At 37.1% G+C, this 23,565-nt stretch overlaps 1 protein-coding gene across 3 annotated transcripts in view; it reads right to left on the reverse strand.

Annotated features, from left to right (window-relative positions):
* Nup358 (Nucleoporin 358kD) overlaps positions 1-23,565 on the reverse strand; it is a 125,638-nt gene that overhangs the window by 46,462 nt on the left and 55,611 nt on the right. For all 3 annotated transcript variants that reach the window (XM_069820346.1, XM_069820344.1, XM_069820345.1), the window contains exons 18-25: positions 22,177-22,272; positions 19,476-19,856; positions 11,759-12,094; positions 9,749-9,974; positions 9,052-9,253; positions 3,127-5,711; positions 1,909-2,093; positions 1,656-1,822 (exon numbers count right to left, since the gene is read on the reverse strand). In XM_069820346.1, coding sequence (XP_069676447.1) covers positions 1,656-1,822; positions 1,909-2,093; positions 3,127-5,711; positions 9,052-9,253; positions 9,749-9,974; positions 11,759-12,094; positions 19,476-19,856; positions 22,177-22,272 — 4,178 coding nt within the window. The remainder of the gene's footprint in view (positions 1-1,655; positions 1,823-1,908; positions 2,094-3,126; positions 5,712-9,051; positions 9,254-9,748; positions 9,975-11,758; positions 12,095-19,475; positions 19,857-22,176; positions 22,273-23,565) is intronic.

Genomic DNA, 23,565 nt, shown 5'->3' on the forward strand with positions numbered 1-23,565 from the left:
ATATAGAGAGAATTGACCTTGCAATTTTTAAATACAATGAAACTTTTCCTGTCCGTTGACAACTGTGATACAATGCTTTGTACAAAGTTTGAGGCATCAGAACTTCATAGTGTTTAAATTAAAAATATTTAAATTTATCGCATTTTCATAAAATTAGCAACTTTAAACTGTTGTGGCTCCGAAACCCTTTCACCCAATGATCAAAATCATGGTTTATTTTGATGCTGAGAAATTAAAGTTTATATTGACATGTAAACAGTTTTTCTTACTTCTTATGGAAATGGAGAAATTTAGATTTTTCTTCATTAAGATGCCTTTGACCACAAAAAAAAATATTTTTAAAATAGCCTATATGGTTAGATTCCGCATTAAAAGTACAAATAAACACACATTTCTTACTGGTGCACTGTTGATAAAGTATTGAAAATATCAAATAAAGAAAAATAAATAGTACGCGCATGAAGTAACCAGCTGACTGTGAGGCGGGAGCTAGCCGAGACAAGCAAGGCCAGGAGACAAACACGTGATGTTTCGTCTAGTAGCAGATAGCTGGGCTAGCTTCATCACAAGTTTTCATAAACACAGGATTAAAATGACGCCCAACACTCGCTTATCTTCAGCTCTCGGCCAGTGCGTGCGGTACTGCACCGTTCAAGTATAGGCGTGTGAAAATAATTTATTTAATACCCTCAAAACTTGTTGCCGAGGCACTAAGCAAACAATGCCGGATCCCTCTAAATAATGCAAGGTTTTTTCTCAATATTTTTTACATTTTTACAAATTGGCAAAAAGCCTAAAAGTAAGTAAAATCAGATTATCTGTCTCTCTGTATACAATAAAAATAAGATTAGTTCTTAACATAACCTACCAAATATCAGCTTCAAAATGAGCTCCTGTTCAATGTTCTGCAGTAAATGGTTCCAGAGTTCTGAGCGCTGAAAGAGGCTTGTTTTATAAAATACGCTAAATTTGTCGCTCAATAATACGAAAACCGTTTGACTATCGATAGTACATTTTTGAAAATGCACTGTCCTCAACACCTTGTATAAATACGGGAAAAATTAGAGTATTAAAAAAATGCGAGGTTTTTTACTGATTGATTTCATATGGAATAGCCCATACATAGTTTTCACTGCAAACCTAGCATTCTCCAATCTTCCCACTTTTCACTTGGGCAGGCCAACTTATACAGTAGGTGGGAGGAAAAAAATTAAAATGGATTTGGGGAAGATGGGATATGACAGTAGAGACTGGATTAATCTTGCTCAGGATAGGGACCGATGGCAGGGTTATGTGAGGGCGACAATGAACCTCCAGGTTCTATAAAAGCCATTTCTAAGCAAGTTTCGCTTGTTGTCCTTAGACTACATCAGTTTCTTAATAATGGATGATACAGAATGTAATGGGTCAAAACCTAATGTTGGCAGTTTCATAACGATAGCTGCTACATATTTCAATTAGACTGAATAATTTATACTTTATGAAAGCAATTCAAATGTTATTCACTGCTGTCAGTCTGACATGTTCAACTCAAATGATATGAATGAAACAAAACAGAAATTAATTAAAAAAAAAAAAAGAGGGGGTAAAGGAAAAGTGGCACACCTTGTTTAAGCAATGCTATAGTATCAGCAGATACAGATATAAAAACTCACCTAACTTTGTGTGTATTCCTGTGTTTGAGAACCTTAATATCACCAACACCACGTTCCTTCCATTCTCCACTGGTGAAACGGAACAATTTGGCTCGATGACAATACAGTACATCTTCTTCCTCTTCTCCTGTATGTAGAGGTACTTTATCTGGTAGTGGGATTACAGGCTGCAACAAGACAAGTAATAGCAATGTTACAGAGAGGGCTAAGCCAGAAATGAAGGAAATGAAATAACAATGAAAAACGAACTCACCTGAAAATAAATGTGTTCTCCCTCATCTTCTTCAGGTTCACTTCCACTTTCATCTTCATCTGCTGCAGCAACAGAAGTACTGCTGCCAACACCAGGAGACTTCGGTGATTTTGTAGGAGACTTTGGTCTAATTCCACTGAAGTTGAATTCAAATTTTCCAGGGCTCCCAAAAGTGAACTTGTGACCTATAAATTCACACCATTACTATTAAATGACAATCTAGAACCAAACGATTTTCAAATACTGAAATAAATTATATTACTGTGTATTATACACATTTTAGGGTTGGGACAATGATGTGCATTTTATAACCTCTCCTATCCAAATTCCAACTTCACCTTCTCGTGGTGCAATATGTTCTGGGAACTGAGTCACAGCATATAAATGTTTCATCACATATGGAAGAATAAGTCCAAAAGGCTAGAGGTACCACTATCACTGACTACTGTGGAACATGCTTGTAACTTGTTCATAGGAGTTTTAATTACATTAGAGTACCTAAAGCAAAATAGACTACAGATTTTGTTGATGACCATGGCACAAGTAAGTACAGAGTAAAGACATACTGTTTCAGGAAAACTCTTCACTCCAAATGAAATGCTCCAATAACAATAGGCCTACAATAGATTTTATTTCTTATAATGAACAGACTGAAGTATACAAAGTTTCAAAGAATTGCAAAGCCCCAGGAAAAAATTGAATGAACACTGAACTTTTCAAATACATGCCCTTCCTGTAATCTTAATGAAAGTATGGATCAAGATCACCTTCTTCACTGTCCAACTTTTACTGAATTTTCTAGTATTTCTGCTAAATTTTGGAGTGCAAGAGAGTGAATAAAATCATAGTCAACCGCTGAACATTAGATACCAACCAACATTTCACATTCATATTAAGCTTTCTAGATTGAGTTTTAGACTTCACATCTAATCATTTACATAATTGACATACTTTGTAATTTTCTACATTTCTTTATTCTTAACTAATGGAGCCTTATGGGATCATATCATCTCATATCATCATGTTCTTTTGGTATTCTTAACTCAGTTTTCCTTACACATTTTAGCAGGAAATACTAATTATTTCAGCTGAATTTATTTATTCACTTAATGTATGCAGACTTAATCAGGACAAATCTGAAAGAACGCAATATAGAATAAAATATTAAGAGTCAATTTCAAACAAAATGTAAGTTTCTAGACATATGTGCACACTTACCGGCAGTATCCCTTGGAGGAGTAGATTCCTTTTTGGATTCCAACACTGTCCCACTTCCAAAACTGAATGTTAAGGAACTGCTATTATTTCCAGGGTTTGTTGAACTTCCAAACAAGAAAGCACCTGAGCTAGTTTTTGGTTCAAACACAAAAGGTTTTGTTGTTGAAGTACTGTCAGTTCCAAAAACATTTGCAGATGAAGTACTAGAATTAGGGAATCCAAATGAGAATCCTCCTTTTGATGTGGTTGTGCCTGAGGCGGCAAATAATGGCTGTGCAGTTGTAGTTGCTGCAGTGGTGGAGGTTGCAGCAGAAGTAGATGTGCTTGAAACGGGTATTCCAAAGTTAAATTTAACTGGTTCAGTACTGCTAGTTACTGGAATTCCAAACTTAAAGTTATTTTGTCCTGTGGTGCTTTCAGCTGAAGATCCTATAATAAATCCTGCACCAGATGAAGGCATTCCAAACTTGAATGCAGGCTGGCTTGCAGTATCTTCGGTTTTTGCTTTCTGTGTGCCTTCCTGGCCTGGTTTTGGACCATTACAACATACACAAGACATCTTATCTGCATCATTACGTGTGTAACAGGCCTTGCATTCCCAGGAGCCTGTTTTGGGTTTAAACAATTCTGACAAAGGTGTGTTCTGCCCTTTTGAAACACCAAAACTGAAGGTTGGCACAGGTTTTGCACTTATATTACTTCCTGGTTTTGGACTCTCACATGCCAGACATAATTCTGTTGAGCCATCATTTCTAACACAACAAGTCTTACATTCCCATGAGCCTGGTTTAGCTTTGAACAATTCTGACAAAGGTTTAGTAGAAGATGTACTTGATCGACTAGCAGCTTTTGAACTATTTGGTTTTTTACACCCAATACAAATGTCACTATCACCATCATTCTTGAGACGACAAGCTTGACATTCCCATATATCACTCGACTTAGGAATTTCCATAAGCTTTGGTTGTTGATCACTCCCACGTGACATGAAAATAGTGCTCTCTTTCAATTGACGAGGCCTTGACTTCTTGCAAGAGAGACAATGGTTTGCATCAGCAGCATTTGGGAAAATACACTCCTTGCATTTCCAAACATCAGCTTGAGGAGATTTTACTTTCTCCACAGCTGGGACAGTTTCTTTCTTTTTCTCAGTCATTCTTGTTTGAACATCATCTAGAACTTTCTTAAAAGCAAGAGCCTGTTCGACTGTCTTGAATTTAACTGCCAGCAGCTCTGCTTTCATCTCTTCTTCAGAGTAGTCCTGGGCATACCAAGTCCAAGCTCGATCTGATGTAGAAAGAGCACTGAACTTCATATCTGCGGTGACAAAATGATTGCAACACACTTTCAGCACCTGTTCACGACGCATGAGTAACCGGACTTTTCCACTGCTAGGATCCTGCATGACCTTCAACTTTCCAATGCCTCGCTCTTTCCACTGTTTTCCTTCACTATCAAAACGAAGTAATTTCGCTCTCTCTTCAAACAACACATTTTCTCCTTCTTCTCCTGTCTTCACATCCACAAGTTCTGGCAATGGTATCACTGGCTTGAATTCCGCAGTTGGCACAAATTCTTCAGCAGTGCTCTCATTTTCATTTGCATCAGCATCAGCAGTAAAGCTCTTATTCTTGGGAGTTCCTGAAAATAAAGATTGTCCTGCTCCTTCCCATCCCTTAAAATTCTCGTCTTTTTTGAAACCAGTTGCTTTAGTAGCCGATGCTAGAGCAGAGAATGTTAGGTTAGGCTGAGATGAGTCAAACATCAGCTTTGTGCCAGATGAGTCTGCTGCTTTTGTTTCCACCATCTGAGGTGCTGCAACACTACACTGTGATGTAGTCTGAGCAGTACTTGATACCACAGGAGATGGGGAACTGACTGCAGCTTTTGGCAAAGTGGTGCGAGGTCTACGTAATGGTGCAGGCTCTGTGCTTACACTGCCTGTGGCTGCTGTAGAATCTGCTGTCGATGGTTTTGGCGGACTTGTGAAGCTGAAACCAGCAAAAGGACTTGTTTTAGCTGCCTCAACACCAACTTTGTCTTTGTCCATAGTTGTATCTTTGGATGACAACTGTGCTGTTGTAGATTTTGTGTCGGTTTTGAAAGTTGGAGGTGAAGCAAACGTAAATCCACCTACAGTGATCTTGTTTGAAGATGCCTGAGCAGAAGTCGAGGATGTAACCGGGGGAACAACTTTAGTTATTATCTTCGAAGGCTGTTGCATGACAGGGGTTGTACAGACAAGTGGAGTAGGTGCAGATCCCTTTATTGGAGAAGGTTCAGCAGCTGCAGCGATTGTTTTGGCCTTATCAAAAGCATCTTTAAAATTGGCAGCTTCATCTGCTGTCTTGAACCTCACACAAAGTTTCTCAAGGCGAACTTCTTCGTCAGCAAAGTCATGAGCAACCCACATCCAAGCACGGTCGTTCATCTGGGTTAGTTCCATGTCGGGTCTAAGGTTGTGATTTGCACATATCTTGAGCACTTGTTCACGGCGCATTAAAACACGCACTTTTCCAGTTTTCTGATTGTGTAATAGTTTTATAATACCAATGCCACGTTCTTTCCATTCTTTCTCCACATACCTAGAACAAAACAACAATATAATAGCAGAACATAATATGTTATTCTAATGGTAAGAACCTGTTATGATACAAGGTAATGTCTTCATTCCTCCACATTTCCCTTACATATTACAAAACAGCACTTCTTAAAGCTTATTAGTAATTGCACTACAAAATATTCATGTTTTTTAAGCTATGATCAACAGTATTTCTCCTGCAGCTTCAAAATGTATGTAATATAGTGTTTTTTTATTGGGTTATTCTACGACCTTTTATCAACATCTCAGGTTATTTAGGATCCGAATGAAATTAAAGTAATTATGCCGGTGAAATGAGTCTGGGAGTCCAGCACTGAAAGTTACCCAGCATTTGCTCATATTGGATTGAGGAAAAACCCCGGAAAAAACCTCAACCAGCTAACTCGCACCGACCAGGATTCGAACCCAGGCCACCTGGTTTCACAGCCAGATGCACTAACCATTACTCCACAGGTGTGGAACCAATATCGTGATTACACATGAGCCAAAAACTGAGTGTTGTGCACTGTTTTCCATGCTGTGCAATCTGGAAGCTGATCAAGTGTTGTAACAAACTTGCGAGTCTATTCACAAACAAGGCACAACTTTCACATAGGGTTATCATCTGTCCGGCAAAAGCGGGACATGTCCTCTTTTTTAATCATTTTATCCTGTCCGGCAAGCATTTTTAAAAAATTTGAAATGTCCGGAATTTCGCATTTCAACTAGAATTAATATAAATATTAAATAATGTGCGATATTATGCATAGAATATCTAAACAAATGGTGAAAACCTATGAAAGAATTTAACTGCTTTCAATGGTTGAAGCTGGAGCACATAAAAAAAAAAACAAAATATGATGACCTATTGACATGCATTGAATTCTTATACTCTTAAAAACGTCACTATTCATGATTCTAAGCTATTTTATCAAATTGATTCTGCAATGTACGAAGATATCCCAATCAAGTTAATTTGGACAAAGATTTTAAGTTTAGATAAACAATGGTGCAAATTCTTCAATTCCAATAGTTCTGCGAGCACTGAAACTTTCTCAGAACTCTTAATAATATGTCAATTCTATTTATTTATCTCAAGTCATAATGGAAGTGCTGAGAGAGAGTTTTCCCTAATATCTGCTCAATGGACAAAAGAACGAAATAGCTTGCTAACAAAGACAGCCAGAGGTATCATCATAGTGAAATATAATTTCAATGATATGTCCTGTGAACAGTTCCATAGTTATTTGTTACAAGATAGAAGTTTGTCTCTTCAGGCTCTTATGCACATAGTGGGCTCCACCGATAAGTAGGGTACAGATGTAATACTGATCCAGCAACTAGTGAGAAAACGAACTAAGGTGAGCCATTGTTTTTATCTTTACTTAATTTTGTTCAATTCCTTTTTTCAGCAATGTCCTCTTATTTTAGTTTCCATGTCCTCCTATAGAATTTCTTCTCATGGTAACCCTACGCATAGTGCAGTTCAGTTGCAATTTTGCATTTCTATTTGTCACTCCATTTTTGTGGTTAGGTTTGAAGCTTAGAAAAAGGACAGAGGAGAAAGTATGAGAGAGAGAGAGAGAGAGCAGTATAAGGCAGAAGAGAACAAACTTCCAATATACAGTGAAACCTCTCATCTACAGACATCGAAGGGACGTAACAATCTGTCCGCATCTGGGAGGTGTCCTTTATTGGGAGGGAGGCTCACAATCTAACAGTAAATTTATAGTATGTATTATGTATCCCTTCATGCTTTAAATTAAATGTATTACTGTAGTTTAATTCTAAATACAGTCTACTGTACTACAGTAAATTCTTTGCAACTTTGAACTACAGTAAATAGGACCGAAAAAGGAAAATACAGTACTGTGCCATGCAATTTTATTCTAGGTCTACAGTTATGCAGCACTGTTATTTACAGTTTTCAATTTAACCTTTATGTTCAGGTGCCATGTCTCTCGAACCAGAACAACTGATTGAAGTGAAGAGCATAATCCTACTAACCCTAACATGTGTCGAATACAATTTCACGATTTCGGAAACCTTGGACCCATCAGACAGGTTAAATTTTATGACTTTGTTTATCCACCCGCTTCCAGCTAACAAGGGGTAGCCAGCTGGGCTAGTGGTAGACGAGACCCTTATTGTCTTCTTTCATGTTAAGGAATTTCTGTACAGTTCTCATGACTAAATTTTCCATTTTTGTAACACATTAGGTCTTGCAATCCAAGTTCTGTCTGCAATCAGGAGGTAAAGCAAGCTTTAGGACTGTGAAACAGCTGTCCGTGTCCGTGTCTGAGAGTGTCCGCAAACGAGAGTTAAATTTATCATTATTTCTATATTATTTCAGTTGGGACATAAAAATCTATCCATAAATGAGGAGTGTCTGTACCTTGGAGGTGTCCGTAAGGAGAGGTTTCACTGTATACTATAACAAAGGTATAATGTAGCTACAACAATTTAATTTCAGTACCCTCTCTCAAAAGTATGAAGAAATGTGCGTAAGTATTTATTTGTTAAGAAATATTTATATTCTGAAATTGCTGGCATGCACAACATGATTAACATGCTTGGAGGCCACCATCATAGCTCAGTTGGCTGAGGCGCTTGCCTGCCGATCTGGAGTTATGCTTGGGTATGGGTTCAATTCCCGCTTGGCCTGATCAGAGATTTTCCCCAACAGTAAGGCAACTGTCATGTAATCAACGCCAAATCCTCGGTCTCATCTCACCAAATACCATCTTACTATCACCAATTTCACTGATGCTAAATAATCTCGTAGTTGATAGTGTCATTAAATAACCAAGTAAAACAAAAACATACTTGGAGTATTTGTCATTCGGCTATACCCAAGTCATTTGATTGTATTCTTCATTAAAACATAATCTATCAAACTACAAGTGGGATTTAGTGACTTTTCACGTCAAATTTTAACAAATTAAGACAGGAAACTAATTAGTTCAGTTCTTGTCATCACAGCGCACTATTACAAACTTTTTTTAAAACTGCAAGATTTGCCTGTGTACATAGAATTTATAGTAACTTCACATTACATCAATATCTGCTCTTCAAGACACAGCATTACCACTTCTTATGCTCTCTTGTATTTGCTCTGAGTAATGCTTCAAGTGAGGACATGCATTCCAATGTCATGATCTGGCATTTGAGAAATTCACTGAACTAATGCTTAAAACATGTCATCTACATAAAACTGCCTATGAAAGATTGTTATATACTTTACAGCCCACATTAATACTACAATGTCAACGGTTTTACTGATTCTCAGATTAAATCTATTTTGCGCATGATTACGTCATACCTTGTAAACACTATGTGCCTACCTGTAGAGTTTCGACCTGCTCTCAAACAGTGCAGTTTCTTCTTCTTCTCCAGTTGTTAATTCCACTTCTGCTGGCAATGGAATTACCGGCTGGTAGTCTGGACAAGGATCATGATCTCCTTCTTCACCTTCCTCTCCCTCCTCTTCTGCTCCAGCTGCAGACCCTGTAGACACCCTGCGTGTATCTCCACCGGGACCAGATACTAAACCAAAATGCATACAGTATTAATCTTACAGAAGTCATGGAAAGAAGGAAATTCAGCCCAAATCATGGAGATTACACTACACCAAGGAATGAATGGTAGTATTTTTTTAATACCACATATCTCTCAGTTATTTCGTAATTCGCAGCAATTTTCAATCAAATAATAGAACACAGTTGCATTTATAAGTCAATGGTGGGAGGGCGGGGGGAGAGGAGCTGTGTGACATGTCTGTGAATGGATTAAAGTGAACAATATGAATAGTTGCTTTAATATCAATCATCTGCAAAATTAAGGACAAAGAAAAGAAGGCAATGCTACAGTGGCAATAAAACATACAGTTTCGTCACATCACTCCAAGAAGGAAATGCTTGAATGAATGATAGAAGGTTGGATGGTTATGTGAATGACAGAGAGTCAAGTACCTGCCATTGCAAAAAAGAAAAAAAAAAATGTTATATACCGAATTAAAAGTTTGTAAAAAGTATGTCTTACCTGCAATACTCTCCTTGGCAGCAGGACTTTTTTCTAATGCTGAATAAACAGGTGATGGAACAGACGAGAGCAACATCCCAGTAGATATTGGAAGAACTGGACTTAGAGAAGCAGCACCCTTTTCGAGAAGTGAAGCATGAGGAAGCTGTGCCTGTGGTGGCATAGATATCTGGAATGCATGTGGAACTGAAGATGTCGTCGTAGTGGTGGTGGTGGAACTGTAAACCTGAAAATGAAAGGTTTATCACTGCATCACTGCACTATTATAAAAAAAGTCTCAATGGCATATAACCAAGTTCAGAATATAAACTTGTATATATTTAAATTATTTAGAGGCGGCAGCAACAGCAGCAGCAGCAATAGCAGAAAAATCATTTAAGTAGTAGACAGAGGAGAGAAGAAAAGTGAAGTCACAAGAAAATATGGCATAAGTGCATTGACACTTTCAACATTTCTCAAAGACAGTGATTCGGTTCTGATCCCTTTTGTGCAGGAGGCTTTAGTTCGATGGGGTGAGATTTCCAATAACTCTGATTCTCCATCTTTTCCAGCAGTTCAAAAGCATTGGGATGAAATACTAATCTCTCTCTTGGTTAAGGAGTCCCTTCAATCATCTTTTTCTTCAGATACAGATCGTGCTCGTTTTTTGGCTCTCCAACAAAATGTTTCAGGATCTTGGCTTCTTGCAATTCCTTCCCCTAAGATAGGTACTCTTATGGATCCCAGATCCTTTAAAGTTTCCGTGGCTTTATGCCTCAGTTGCAAAATCTGTCACATTCATAAATGTATCTGTGGCAATATTGTTGATTCTTAGGACCACCATGCCTTCAGTCGTGTCATGAGCAAGGGGAGTCTCTCTCGTCATTAATCGCTTAATGATATCATTAGAAGAGCATTAACATCCATCCATCTTAGAACCTTCCAGGATCAGCCGTTCAGACGGCAAAAGACACGATGGTCTGACTCTAGTCCCGTGGCGTGTAGGCAAATCCTTAATTTTGGATTCCACATATGTGGATACACTGGCCCCTTCTCATCTGCCTTCAACCTCTAAGACACCAGGATCTGCAGCAAAAAGTGCCGCTGTCAGTAAACATCATAAACAGATAATTATATTTTTATCCCTTTTGCGGTTGAAACATTTGGATCATGGTGTAGTGAAGCCAAAGCTCTTATCTCCACCATAGGCAGAAGTTTAGTGCAGCTTTCCGGGCATCCTCCAAGCAGTCAATATCTACGTCAGCATATTGGTATCGCCATTCAGCACGGTAATGCAACAAGTATTCTTGCATCCTTCCCTGAGTCCTCTTATTTAGATGAAATTTTCTTTCTTTAATTAATCAATTTATATCAATACATCATATTGTATTTCATTATACTTTGATTCTATATACAGAAAATTTATGTAATCAATTAATTAATATGATTTGTTTATATTAAAATGCAAAATAAACTTTTAAATGTATTGAATCTGATGCCACTGGACCTCAAAGAAAGAAGATAAGAAGTGCTGCCAATGAAGAAGTGGACAGTGCTGTGTATAAGTGGTTTATTCTTTACTACATAGGGTAAGTAAAACTATTAATGTATTAGTCTCAAAGCATAATATTTCGATCGATTCAGAACCCAAATTTTTGGATGAATGAAAAATATTATAAAATATGCAAGAATTATTATTCTGTTCCAATATGCATAATTATCATTAGGCTTATGGTACCTATTCTTATTGAAGTTGCAATATCATATGGATATACAGTATAACCTAACCCAGGTACAGTACTGGTTATTCCATAATATGAGACACAATTTGTAGGCAAATTTTATTAGTTTTCGGTTTAACGAAATTTCACTATAACGAAAATAATTACAGTACCCCTCGAGTTTGTTATACTGGCATTTTACTGCAGCTCTTTCATTTAGCTCTCCTCTAAAATTCAATATTTGTGCCATAGTGCCCTTTACCTCCGGGATACAGAATTAGGAATTAAATTATCAGTGAACTTGACTTACTGTGGTAGAGGTGAAAGCCGATGCTGTACTGTGTAGACCAAGGTGGCTTGCAGGGGGCTGTGCAACTAGCGGAGTACCTAATCTGTGCTGCGGTGGAATGGTAACACTCAATGTTGGCTGATTTGCAGGAGCAGAGGTCGGCAATGTATCAGATGAAGTAATAACTACATTCACAGGTCCAACTGGTTGCTGCTGATGCTGGACTGGTTGTACTGGTGGTGGAGGCTGCTGCTGTGGTTGTACTGTTAGAGTGGATGCTACCACTTTCGGGTCGTGTAAACTGCCAGGAGAATCAGCTGATACGCCAAGTCGGGAGAAAATGGATGCAGTAGCAGCCTTCAAATAAATCGAAAAGGAAGAACAACTTATCAGTGAAGTTTTAATGAAAAACAGTAATTTTAAGAAGTTTCAATGAAATAATTATTTTAATAAATGTACAGATTATTATATCAATACAAAATATTCATGAAAATAAACTGGACATTGCCACCCACAACAAATAAAAAATAACTATCCTTATCATCTGCACTACCTAACCACTGTATTCGGCTTTTGACAGTCTTACTAATAAACCGTGTATAGTTTTTATACTAGACTTATGCAGAGTTGAGACAGAAAACTTTACTAATAAACCATGCAGAAGCGATGGACTTATAAACAGCCTGTAACTATACAATGGGAATTGCTTTGCAGTAGTTATATACACGAAACCCCTTGTTTAAGCGTTGTATATAGAGAAAAAATGGCCGCCCCTCTAACAGCTGTTCGTATCGACTGTCATTTTATGACGATGGTTGCCTAGTAACCAAAGAAGAACAAACCAAAGAGCACAGAATAATTAGAATAATATTACTGTAGCTTGTACTCTTTGACCAAAATATAGTGTGGTAATCGATTAGAGCCAGTTGTACTATCGATACTTAACACGCCACACTAGAGTGCTCTACTGGATGCAATAGAGAACCTCAGATATTCTATTATCTTTCATAACGAAGTAATGACGAAACTATGACGTAGCTGTGTAACAGTTGTACTGTTATACACGACGTATGTAGTGATTATTAGTAAGAAATTTACACACGACGTATAAATGAGCTACTCATTGTATAAGTATAAGACAGTTAAATGTCTGTATATAGAGTTTTTATTAGTAAGACCGTGATTATATATTATATATAATTGCATTGTCTGAAATTCCTATACCCAGACTGTTGAAACCAAATACCTTACTATAATAACACCGGACAGCTAGCAGTTCTGTGTCCAAACAGCACAGATGCTGCTACCTAGGCAGCAGGATGTGCTGAAACCCGCGAAGCAAACTGTAATCTACTATAATGTGGATTGTTGCTGGGCTAGTAAATAGTTTTATTAATTAGTGCTGTGTTAAAATGTCAGGGTGTCTATTATGTGCTGTTTATAATTGCTACAATTACAGCATTACAAATTGCTCCAAATTGTATTTTCGATTTCCGAGGGATCATAAAACGTGAGTCAACAACATTCTTTAGTAGGCCTAATGCCTTTGTCTCTGTGTTGATAGAACAATAAAAATTAGCTATTTTTTTTTATTTAGGTCTAATAAATGAATAGAAGTTAAAATGTATTGGAAATTTTAAGGTTTTATCAAATTAAGTTTTATTGTTGTCCACATGCCTTTACTAATTATTACAAGCATCAGATTACTATCAATTTATCTTTGCAGCTGTCAGCAATGGATATACAAAGCGTCATTGTAAATTCATTCTTAATGTCAGAATTGATTTTGTCTCACTAAAGCAAAGATAAAATATGTAACAATTAATTACGGAAAGTAATGCGAAGTATGCAATATTTCTCATAATATTCAGCTTTGATACAAAATAATAATGTTACATTAAATACTATTCAACTAAGTGTCTCATATATTATTCCACATTAGTACCTTACGTTTTAAACAACAGTCCGATTCCCGCTACGTTAATATTGTATTTGTGGACTTAATTACACACCGTTCCGCTAGATATCAGGTCTGCTATATTTCGCACCCACGTCAATGCTGCTAGTATACAGCTGTCCCGTATTATTATAGTAAGGTATTTGTTGTAACCTTACACTTGACAGCTTTGTGTAATACTGGCAGCAAGAGATGAGACATTGGCACAGCGATCGCTATAGCTAGGATTCTTAGGTAAATAAATATTTTATCTGCACTGTAATATAAATTTGTAATTGTATTTTAAGTTTCGGGCAAGGTCACCTGAGCATATATTTTAAATTTTATTTCATAAAAAAAAAAAACATATATTTTGGATTTTCTTTATGTAAATACACATTTTCAAACATTCACATAAAAATTATATTTTCATGAAATAATTTTCGACAAAATCCCCATTTCGGATTAACCATCACCCAAATGTTCAGTGCAGTTGCTTAGATTTGTCAGCTGACAACTGTTTCTCGGAATTGTTTATCTGTGGAGCCACAGTATAGAGAACATACAGTAAAGACGCCTAAGCCATTTCATGGGAACAAATTCTGATTGAGCATGTCACGAAACCGGGTGTATTATCTGGAACCTCCACCAGATGGATCTCCATCTACGATAGGCCTGGCATAATTTAATATTAACTGAAAACATTCATTACTCATCTTTTAACAATTTTAAAGACATGAGGCAAAGGAATGGCAATATAACCATAACAATAATTACTTCCGTATGCAATCATCATGAAAATTTTCACTAATTGACGCTAACGTTCAAGTCACTGTTTGAGGCTTATGTTGGTAAAATTGATTCAAGTACAACATAATACATCATGGCGTCCGTTGCGGTGAAGTGCGAACATGAACGTCAACAATGGATATAAGTATTTTGACTTCCTAGCAACATAATATTAATGATAGATAATATACATACAAGATTATTCGTATTACTGACCAATAAAATAAATAAATATTTTACTAATATTTTGATAGTGGTTTGATACTAGCAACATAGTTGGATTCATTGAGAACTAGACCTTACTGAGCTTGAATTTAGTACCAACAACATCAAAGGCGCCAACAAGAGTTGTCCCTACTGATTCTTCTTATACTGTGGTGGAGCTGTGGAACAGCAGTCTGCTCTCTCACCACAAGCGATAAGAGCTGTCATCACTAAAAGAATTGTAGCCTACTGTAACACACATAAACACTGATGTGTCATTTAGGAGTGCCTTGTAAGTTATCATAACACTGATTAAGGAGGCAATTGTAATTTCATAAACATCAGCTGCCTCTGTTTTCGTTTCTAATCATAAACGTCTCTAGGGAGTGCATGTTGTTTCTCAATGGCCAGAGTGCTCTTTTTCCCCAGTACAAGGCAGTGTTCCGCGATAATCGTCAGTCATTTGTGATGGACAACTTGAGGATGAATCTCATTGTGTACTGTAATTCTTAAGCAGTTGGCGATATAGCATAATTGATACTGGTGAGTACTGCATATTGTTTATATTTACATAAAATAATGGAAACATAATTAAATATTTTTCCTTTTTTGTCACATATTTTCCCTATTTCTAGCAGATAAAAAAATAAATATTTTTCAGAATTTTAGAACATAAAAATCAGAGCCCTAGTGATTACTATATAACAGCCGACTTAGCTTATCATAGAGACTGCAGTTCTGCTCCATTAATTCAAATGGCCTGATCAGCTATTTATGCAATGAATTCTTACTATGAGAGTTATCATTTTCTGAACGTTTCTCTTTGAGACACACAACAGCACTATAAATTATTTATATCTTCATAACACTAACATACAAATTAATTGCGCATGTGGTAGTAACTCCATGAAACACAGCATGCAGCAAACCGACAACGCAACAGCACACTGCATAGCAGCAGGACAGCACCTGATCGAAAATGCTACATTCTGATTGGTTCAGAAGGCTACCGTACCAGTCTAATTTCATACAGTCACGAAGCTTGAAGTGATTTTTTGCATTTCTCGCGATACAGCACTCCAAGCAGTTAGCAACTGAGAGTACTAGGAACAATAGACTGTGCCGGTACTATTTCGCATTGTCTATGATGAGGCGATAGTAGCGATCCTAATGGCTAGCAACTAAAGTTCGACTGTCCTACGCATTGAGCTTCATGACTGTATGTACTAGACTATGACCATACAGCATTCTTCAACTTTTTCATACTGTCCATCTGAGTGGTTATGTCACATCTCGATTTCCTCATCTGTTTTTGCTAGCCCTCTGTAAAGGCTAGTGGCTGGGCTGTTAGGCTCTTTCCTACAAATATTTACTGTACGGAATTGGAAGTCTACGAAATATTATAAAACTGTCTAAAATAATTTAAAGAAAAGGAGTCTGTTAAGTAAATAGCTATTACATGATTTCCCCTGTTTCGACAATACTGCGACATAACCATTTGGACGGACAGTAAGGGTTGCCAACCCAAATAACTATCAAGTGCTAGACATATTCATTATATGAGGTCTCGCCATCCTCATTGAATATTAACACGACTACTATGAAGTAGTCAATGTGTATTATCACCATTAAATCGGGAAAAATTCGTTCCGGCACTGGGAATCGAACCTGGGACCTCTCAGCTCTGTGCGCTGAGGGCTCTTTCCAACTGAGCTATGCCGGGACATGATCCACGGTGCCAGTCGAACTCCTCTCATAGTACTGTTTTACGGCCTACTACCTGCATTTAAACCAATGTAAGTCAATATGCAGGAGCGCATATTTAAATGACTTTATGGCCATATTCAACAACAGTTTGTGATAACTGTAAACATTTAATACTACACATTCATTATATGAGGTCTCGCCATCCTCTATGAATATTAACACGACTACTATGAAGTAGTCAATGTGTATTATCACTATTAAATCGAGAAAAATTTGTTCTGGCGCCGTGGATCGTGTCCCGGCATAGCTCAGTTGGAAAGAGCCCTCAGCACGCAGAGCAGAGAGGTCCCGGGTTCGATTCCCGGTGCCGGAACGAATTTTTCTCGATTTAATGGTGATAATCAAGTGCAAGGTTACAACAGACTGAGTATAGAATTAAAACAGCAACTAGGCTTATTAATAAAAACTTGGAGATCTCACTGAAACTATGCCCAAAACACAGAAATCATTTATACTAGAGACATATGACTGCTTGTGAAGTGTTGAAAATGACATCAAATAAAATGGAATGAGATATTATGTCAGATGACTCCTCATATCCTGAATACCGAATGAAGAAATGACATGAGAAAGTAATACTATACTACTACAGTTGACGGCAGAAGGGAAAGCGGTCATCTACTATACGCGCATAGCATTTCTAGCATGTGATGTCACAAGCTTGTACAGTAGAACCAATTAGAATCAGTCTGTAACAAGTGCTTTCTGAGTTCGTTTGTTCATATGTGAGTGTTTCAATACATTGAATAAGTAACACTAACACATACTGTAAGATAAACAAATGGAAGGAGACTGTAAAAAGACGAGTACTGCACAGACAGGCATGGGAAATAGTGTTTAAAGTGTATAATTATTTTAAAAACGTTGACAAGCAGAATGCTGGCTGCAATGTTGCCAACATGGAAGAAACGACTGCAGAAGCATGTGGTGTGGGTTTGCGAACTGTGCAACGAATTGTTAGTGAAGAAAACAGGGTTTGTTTGGTATCATGCTTACAGTAATCAACAACTAAGGTCACTATTGTCTTTTGAGAATTTCAGTTCTTTCCTACATTATTTGTATTGTGTGTGTGCATGAAATACAAAGTGCCAATGTTGTATAGAAGCGACGCTCATTCGAGCCCAGACACTATCAAAGAAAGCAGAAGGCTCTAAGGCATAAAGAGCCGATGACAATGTCAATGTCAAAGACACTGTCTTGCAAACAGAATAAGCGTTGTTGCTGTAACAATCAGCGTTGGTCATCATGCTTCCAAGATACAGTCAACATTGAGAACAAGTACATACATCACGACACAGACAATACTCTGGAGAGATTTGTGATTCATGTGGGAGATAGCAACATCGACGACGAGTAAAGGTACATTTAATCTAATTTAATTGTTAGTATAAAGTATGGAAACAACATGACACAAAACAACTGCCTCCCAATCTTTTTTTAATTAGTAAGAAGGTGGGCAACAGTGAAGTGTTTCATTGTTGCCTACAAAGGGAAGCATCTGGGCTCGAATGAGCGCAGCTTCTATACAGTGCCTTGCTCTCTCCACCTCTCTCTCTCTCTCTCTCTCTCTCTCGATGGAAACGTTATAGTCCGGGTCAGCTTACTTAATACCCTAAGGGTGAAACCTAACCATTTTTCCCCTATTACTACATAAGCTAGTGGATTATGGTGATTTTATTGTTTGAAGATTGAATTTTCTTTTGCCAACTTCGTTTCGAATTTCAGTACTAAGAAACACAACTGGTAGTGATTTTATAACTGTTATGTTGGCAGCAGTGACACAAGTTGTCAGTAGATTAAATTCTGAAAATTCAAATTGTTCTACATTTCTGAGTTCATTACTCGAAGCTAGTGAAATTTTAACAAACTAATAATTAATTAATATCAGTAATGGTATTAATATTAATACATAATAGTTACTGTATGTGTTGCTTTGTGTTGTGGTTACAATTTCAAGATTAGAATCAGGTAGGCTAAGTGTAAATAAATATAACATATTTCGTGTGATACATGCCCTTGGGTAATCGATAGAAATACCATTTCACATTTTAATTAATTTCTTGAGTGTTTGGACTTTTATTACAATAATGGAGTAAATATTCTAAAGCAGACATTTCAAAGTGGCATTCGTTTTCGGAATTCATACTAATCATTTCACGTGATCAAACAAAATACATTTTTAGGTTAGGTCTCATGGTTCATAAACTGTTTAATCAAAGCAACGAATTTCATGATGTCAGACAAAATACATTTTAATATTAGATCATACACTAATCTTCTAACTACTAACATAATATGAGAGCGGTTCAGAAGAAAAATATACTCTTTCACAAATTACAGAACCTTTTAGGAAGCACCTCCCCAACATTAAAGATGAGATGTGGTAAATAAGCAAGACATCATTATTAATACATTATTATTATTATTATTATTATTATAGTACATGGCATTGTGATTTTATCCTCTTTTGGTGATATCTAGTATTAGTTGGCAACACTGAAGAGACGGCCAAGTTAGTCTTTTAGGAATTACTCTTACATGATCCTCAGTATACCAGATGACCATATTTCCAGCTGCCATCGACACTGGATATTAAGATATGAAAGAGTATGAATTCTTGACGTTCCAGGAATTCAAATAATTATCCATAGTAATCCAATAATATGTGTTAATTTCACTGAAGAAATGCCATTTACAAAAATCTAGTGAAGCTGTGAATAATGGAATGCAATAGGCCTTCACAGGTTGCAACAATTCTGAAAGCTAAAGGGACTACCACTAAATACGAAGTGTTGCAAAAAAGTAACTGAAAGGTAACAAGAGTAAAACCAGAAGCTTTGTCTGGTCATCCTTGGTAGCACATTGATATAAACATAAGATACACACACATATTATAATGTTCAGTTCAATTACTTTTTTTTTCTTTGTAATATCCCGTATTTTATTTAATTTTCAGTATAGTCTGTATAAATGATGCATTTAAATATTTTTAATTCCACAAAAATTTCCCCCTGATTTTTTGACCATAAGGATGACAGTTACCTGTGTAGGAATTCCTGGACCAGCAGTTCCAAAATTTGGAAGCTGCTGACCTTCAGAAAATGGCAGTGACCCTTGTCCAGCATAGTAGCCGAGTGTAGGAGGATATATAAGACTTGCTGCTGTCGGATCAACTCGACCGAAGAAGCCACCTATTGCTGGAGGAGGTTGGGGAGGTAGAAGAGGCGTCTGGGTGCCACTGTGTGGAGCAGGATAGTGTCCTGACGGCGTGCCCAAGATCCCAGACATGCCACGGTAATTAGTGTAATTTGGAGGGTATGGAGGGAAGGGCTGGTACTGTCCCAGCTGAGCTGCAGCTAAGTTCACGTCCTCTGTGTAGTCCTCATCGTCAAATACATATAAATCTTCTTCAGGATCACAAACCTGAAATGAAGGATTCATGAACAGACAATCATATTACCTAACATGAAATTAATTGAAATGTTGCTCATTTGCTTACAGTAAGAAAAACAAACACAAAAGCCACCCTTGAAGTACAGTGCAACCTGCTACCTTCACCTAACAGTCATTTTCTTCTGGAAATTATTTAATTTCTCACATCCAAGAAACCATACCCTCCCCAATTTTATTCATTGCTTCTAAGTATGATTAGTAGCAAATGTCTGTAGATTCATTTCAACTTAAGAGTTGGTAATAAACTACTTCGGTAATTACAGTAAATTTCTGTGGTAGATAAATTCTTGTTATCCTTTGAAAAGGTGGAGAAGTTCAAATATCTTGGGGCAACAGTAACAAAAATATAAATGATACTCATGAGAAAATTAAATGCAGAATAAATATGAGAAATGCTTGTTATTATTTGGTTGAGAAGCTTTTGTCATCCAGTATGCTGTCAAAAAACCTGAAAGTTAAAAAATATAAAACAGTTATATTACCAGTTGTGCTGTATGGTTCTGAAACTTTGACTCTCACTTTGAGAGAGCAATAGCGGCTAAGGGTGTTAGAAAATTAGCTGCTTAGGAAAATATTTGGGGCTAAGAGTGTGAAGTTACAGGAGAATGGAGAATTGAATCGATACCTGACCTCAGAACAATTTTTCCCTTGGAAATTATTCAAGTCTGCTTCACAGGGAGCTTTACCTCAAAGCTAGACTTGCATAATATAATATGTTACTATAAGTACGTTAACAGAAAGCCACAATTTCAAGTCACACAGAATTTGTGTGCACTCAATGTGGGTTTCAGGCAACTTGTCAGCCCACTCGAGTTATGTGGACATAAAGGGAAAAATTGAGATGGTGTCGGGTGAACTTCCTGGGTAGCTCAGTTGGTAAGAGCACTGGTGCATTCAGCCAAAGGTTCTGGAATCGATACCCGGTCGCGGAACAATTTTTCCATTGAAATTATTAATTTAGAAGATTTGTTTTTAGACATTGACTGATAACTTGATAGCATGAAAGATGCTTAAGTCAAGAATATAGACTTGCGGCGAATTTTTCTGATTTAAAATTAGGTCACTAGCAGGGGCGGACGCAGGATATTTTTTCGGGGAAGGATTTGAGGAGATAGTAAAAATGGAGTAATGAGAAATAAGTTTATATACTCACAATTTGTTTCTGAGTCACAAACATTTACAAGTTGGCCTGAGTAGCGTAGTCGGTATAGCCTTCTGTGCTCGAAGTTGCGGGTTCTATCCCAGCACAGTTCGATGGCATTTAAGTGTGTTTAAATGCGACAGGCCTCATATCAGTCGATTTACTGGCATGTAAAAGAAGTCCTGAAGGAAAAAATTCCGGCACACTGGCGACGCTGATATAATCTCGGCATTGCGAGCGTTGTTAAATAAACCATAATTTTTTTATTTTAACATTTACAATGACTGCAATACAAAAACAATGACAATGACATTTACAGAAGAAGGCAACGAGGCTTCTTAGACATTTCATCCAGTACTTCATGCGCTTTTACGTCTACCTTTTTATGTATATACGTCAAGGCCAGTCCATTTAATATGTCTGCTCCCATCGTGCTCCTCAAGGCAGTCTTCAAATACCGCAATATTGAGAACGACCGTTCTGGTGTTGCTGTAGTTACAGGCAACGTGCAGAAAAGTTTCAGCGCCTTGCAAGTGCAGGGAAAAATAATTTCATTGCACCTGTTCAAAGATGATATAAAGTCAGTAGGTATTGGGTGAAGATTTTTCTGATCAAGGAAATTTCTTCTCCACATCTTCAATTCATTGAAGAAAGACTCTGGTGATGCATCAACATCATTGGGCCACTGATTTACTACTGCCTGAACAGCAGTTTCTAAATCTTCATCTGATGCTCGCACTATGTTTTTAGGCAGAAAAGTTTGTATGGACTTTAGGATTCCCTTATGATTTAAAAACCTGTCCTTGAGCTGACTAATGAAATAGTCTAAGAAGAGAAGGAAAATTAAAGGCCTAAAATACTCTTCATGACTCTCTGTCCTGAAGTAAGAACGCCGTGTTCGTCTTCTTGCAGTTCTTGGAATTTAACACTTTAGCAAAGAGAATTTACGTGGAAAACTCTCTAATTCCTACATGCATTCACGAATTAAAATTAATATTATTTTTGTTTCTTGTTTCGTATTTTTTCTCAAAATTTCGGGAGGGGATATATCCCCTTAATCCCCCCCCCTTGCATCCGCCCCTGGACTCACTAGGGCAATATTTTCAGAACTATTGGTACTTACATCCTACCCAAAGAGTTCACACTCACCTGTGACAAATCTGCAGCATTCATATTGGTCTGCCCAAGACCTGTCTGACCTCGTCTCAATTTCATTGTATCCTTCCTGAGTTCCTGAATTTGATTCTGAAATAGTAAAAAAACGAAAAAGTTAAGAAAAAGAAACATGCAAGTCATAATTTTACATACAGAACTTATGTCATCTGTATCAAAATGTTAAGTTCCACAAATTATGAGAATCAAGTAGGGCTAAGTATTGAACGGATATTTAATATTTATTAATATATGTGTGTATGTGAAGATGACATTCAACACAGCACACCATGTACACACGAAATCTGCATCATCTTAATTGAATGTGTGTTTTAAACTTGATCCTTTCAATATTTTCCCCAGACTGCATGTGTACATGCATGAAAAATTGAACAGTATAGATGCACCTTAAAATATCTCACATCACCATTTATATTTTCTATAAATAATACTGACTTAACTTAATTTAGCAATAGGAGGGTGGTATACGCTACACCTGCAAGAAGATGAGAGATGAAATTTGTTGGGGGTACCACAGGGGAACCGAAGCTCCCAGAGAAAACCCTTGTGTTATCTGGACCACAAACTTGCCCAAGACAAGTTATAAATTAAAGGTACAGCGGGGATCGAACCCAGGTCCACAGGAATTTAAGTTCAGTGCTCTAGTCACTAGACCACCATGCTGGCTTAATTTTAAAATGTTATAACGTGTATTGTAAATTATCAATTAAAATATCAAAACCAAAAAGAAATGCATATATTAACTATAGATTTTAATATATCTACCACAATTGCAGGGAGTTACACAATAATATACCAACAGACAATTTGGAAAAAAAAAAAAAGAGAGAGAGAGATATTTGCACAAATCTGTTCATGGCAGGCTAATTTAACTCGGAAAAAATCAAGAATGCGATATCTAAATTTTGCATGCTATTTATTATTTTTTTTTTCCAGTGTTGGTAACTCTATAGCATCTAGTAGATGCTTTATGGTTGTGCTAACAGGTGGAGTTACTTGTCAACAATGTGACGCTGAAACATGTGTTCAGGTTACTGCCCAGCGATAGTCCTGATGCATTTTTATATTTGTGATGATTGGTTAATTCATATTAACCCGGCACACTCACATCCATACAAATTTTCTGACTCTAGACACCCAGGGAATTCCTCTTCAAGAAAAATTCACCGAGAGCTGAGCCCGGGAATCGAACTCGGGACCTCCTGATCTGGAAGCCAGCATGCTGACCAACAGACCACGGATGCAGTCCGCTGCTATTTATAAGCAAAAATTCGTTTATTGCATAAAATTTATTTATTTATTTTGCTTTGAAATATTAATTCAACTGCTGGTCTCTTATTAAAAATCAGTTAACCTCTTTTGGTA

Source organism: Periplaneta americana, chromosome 3 (assembly GCF_040183065.1).
Source record: "Periplaneta americana isolate PAMFEO1 chromosome 3, P.americana_PAMFEO1_priV1, whole genome shotgun sequence".
NCBI classification, from domain to species: Eukaryota; Metazoa; Arthropoda; class Insecta; order Blattodea; family Blattidae; genus Periplaneta; species Periplaneta americana.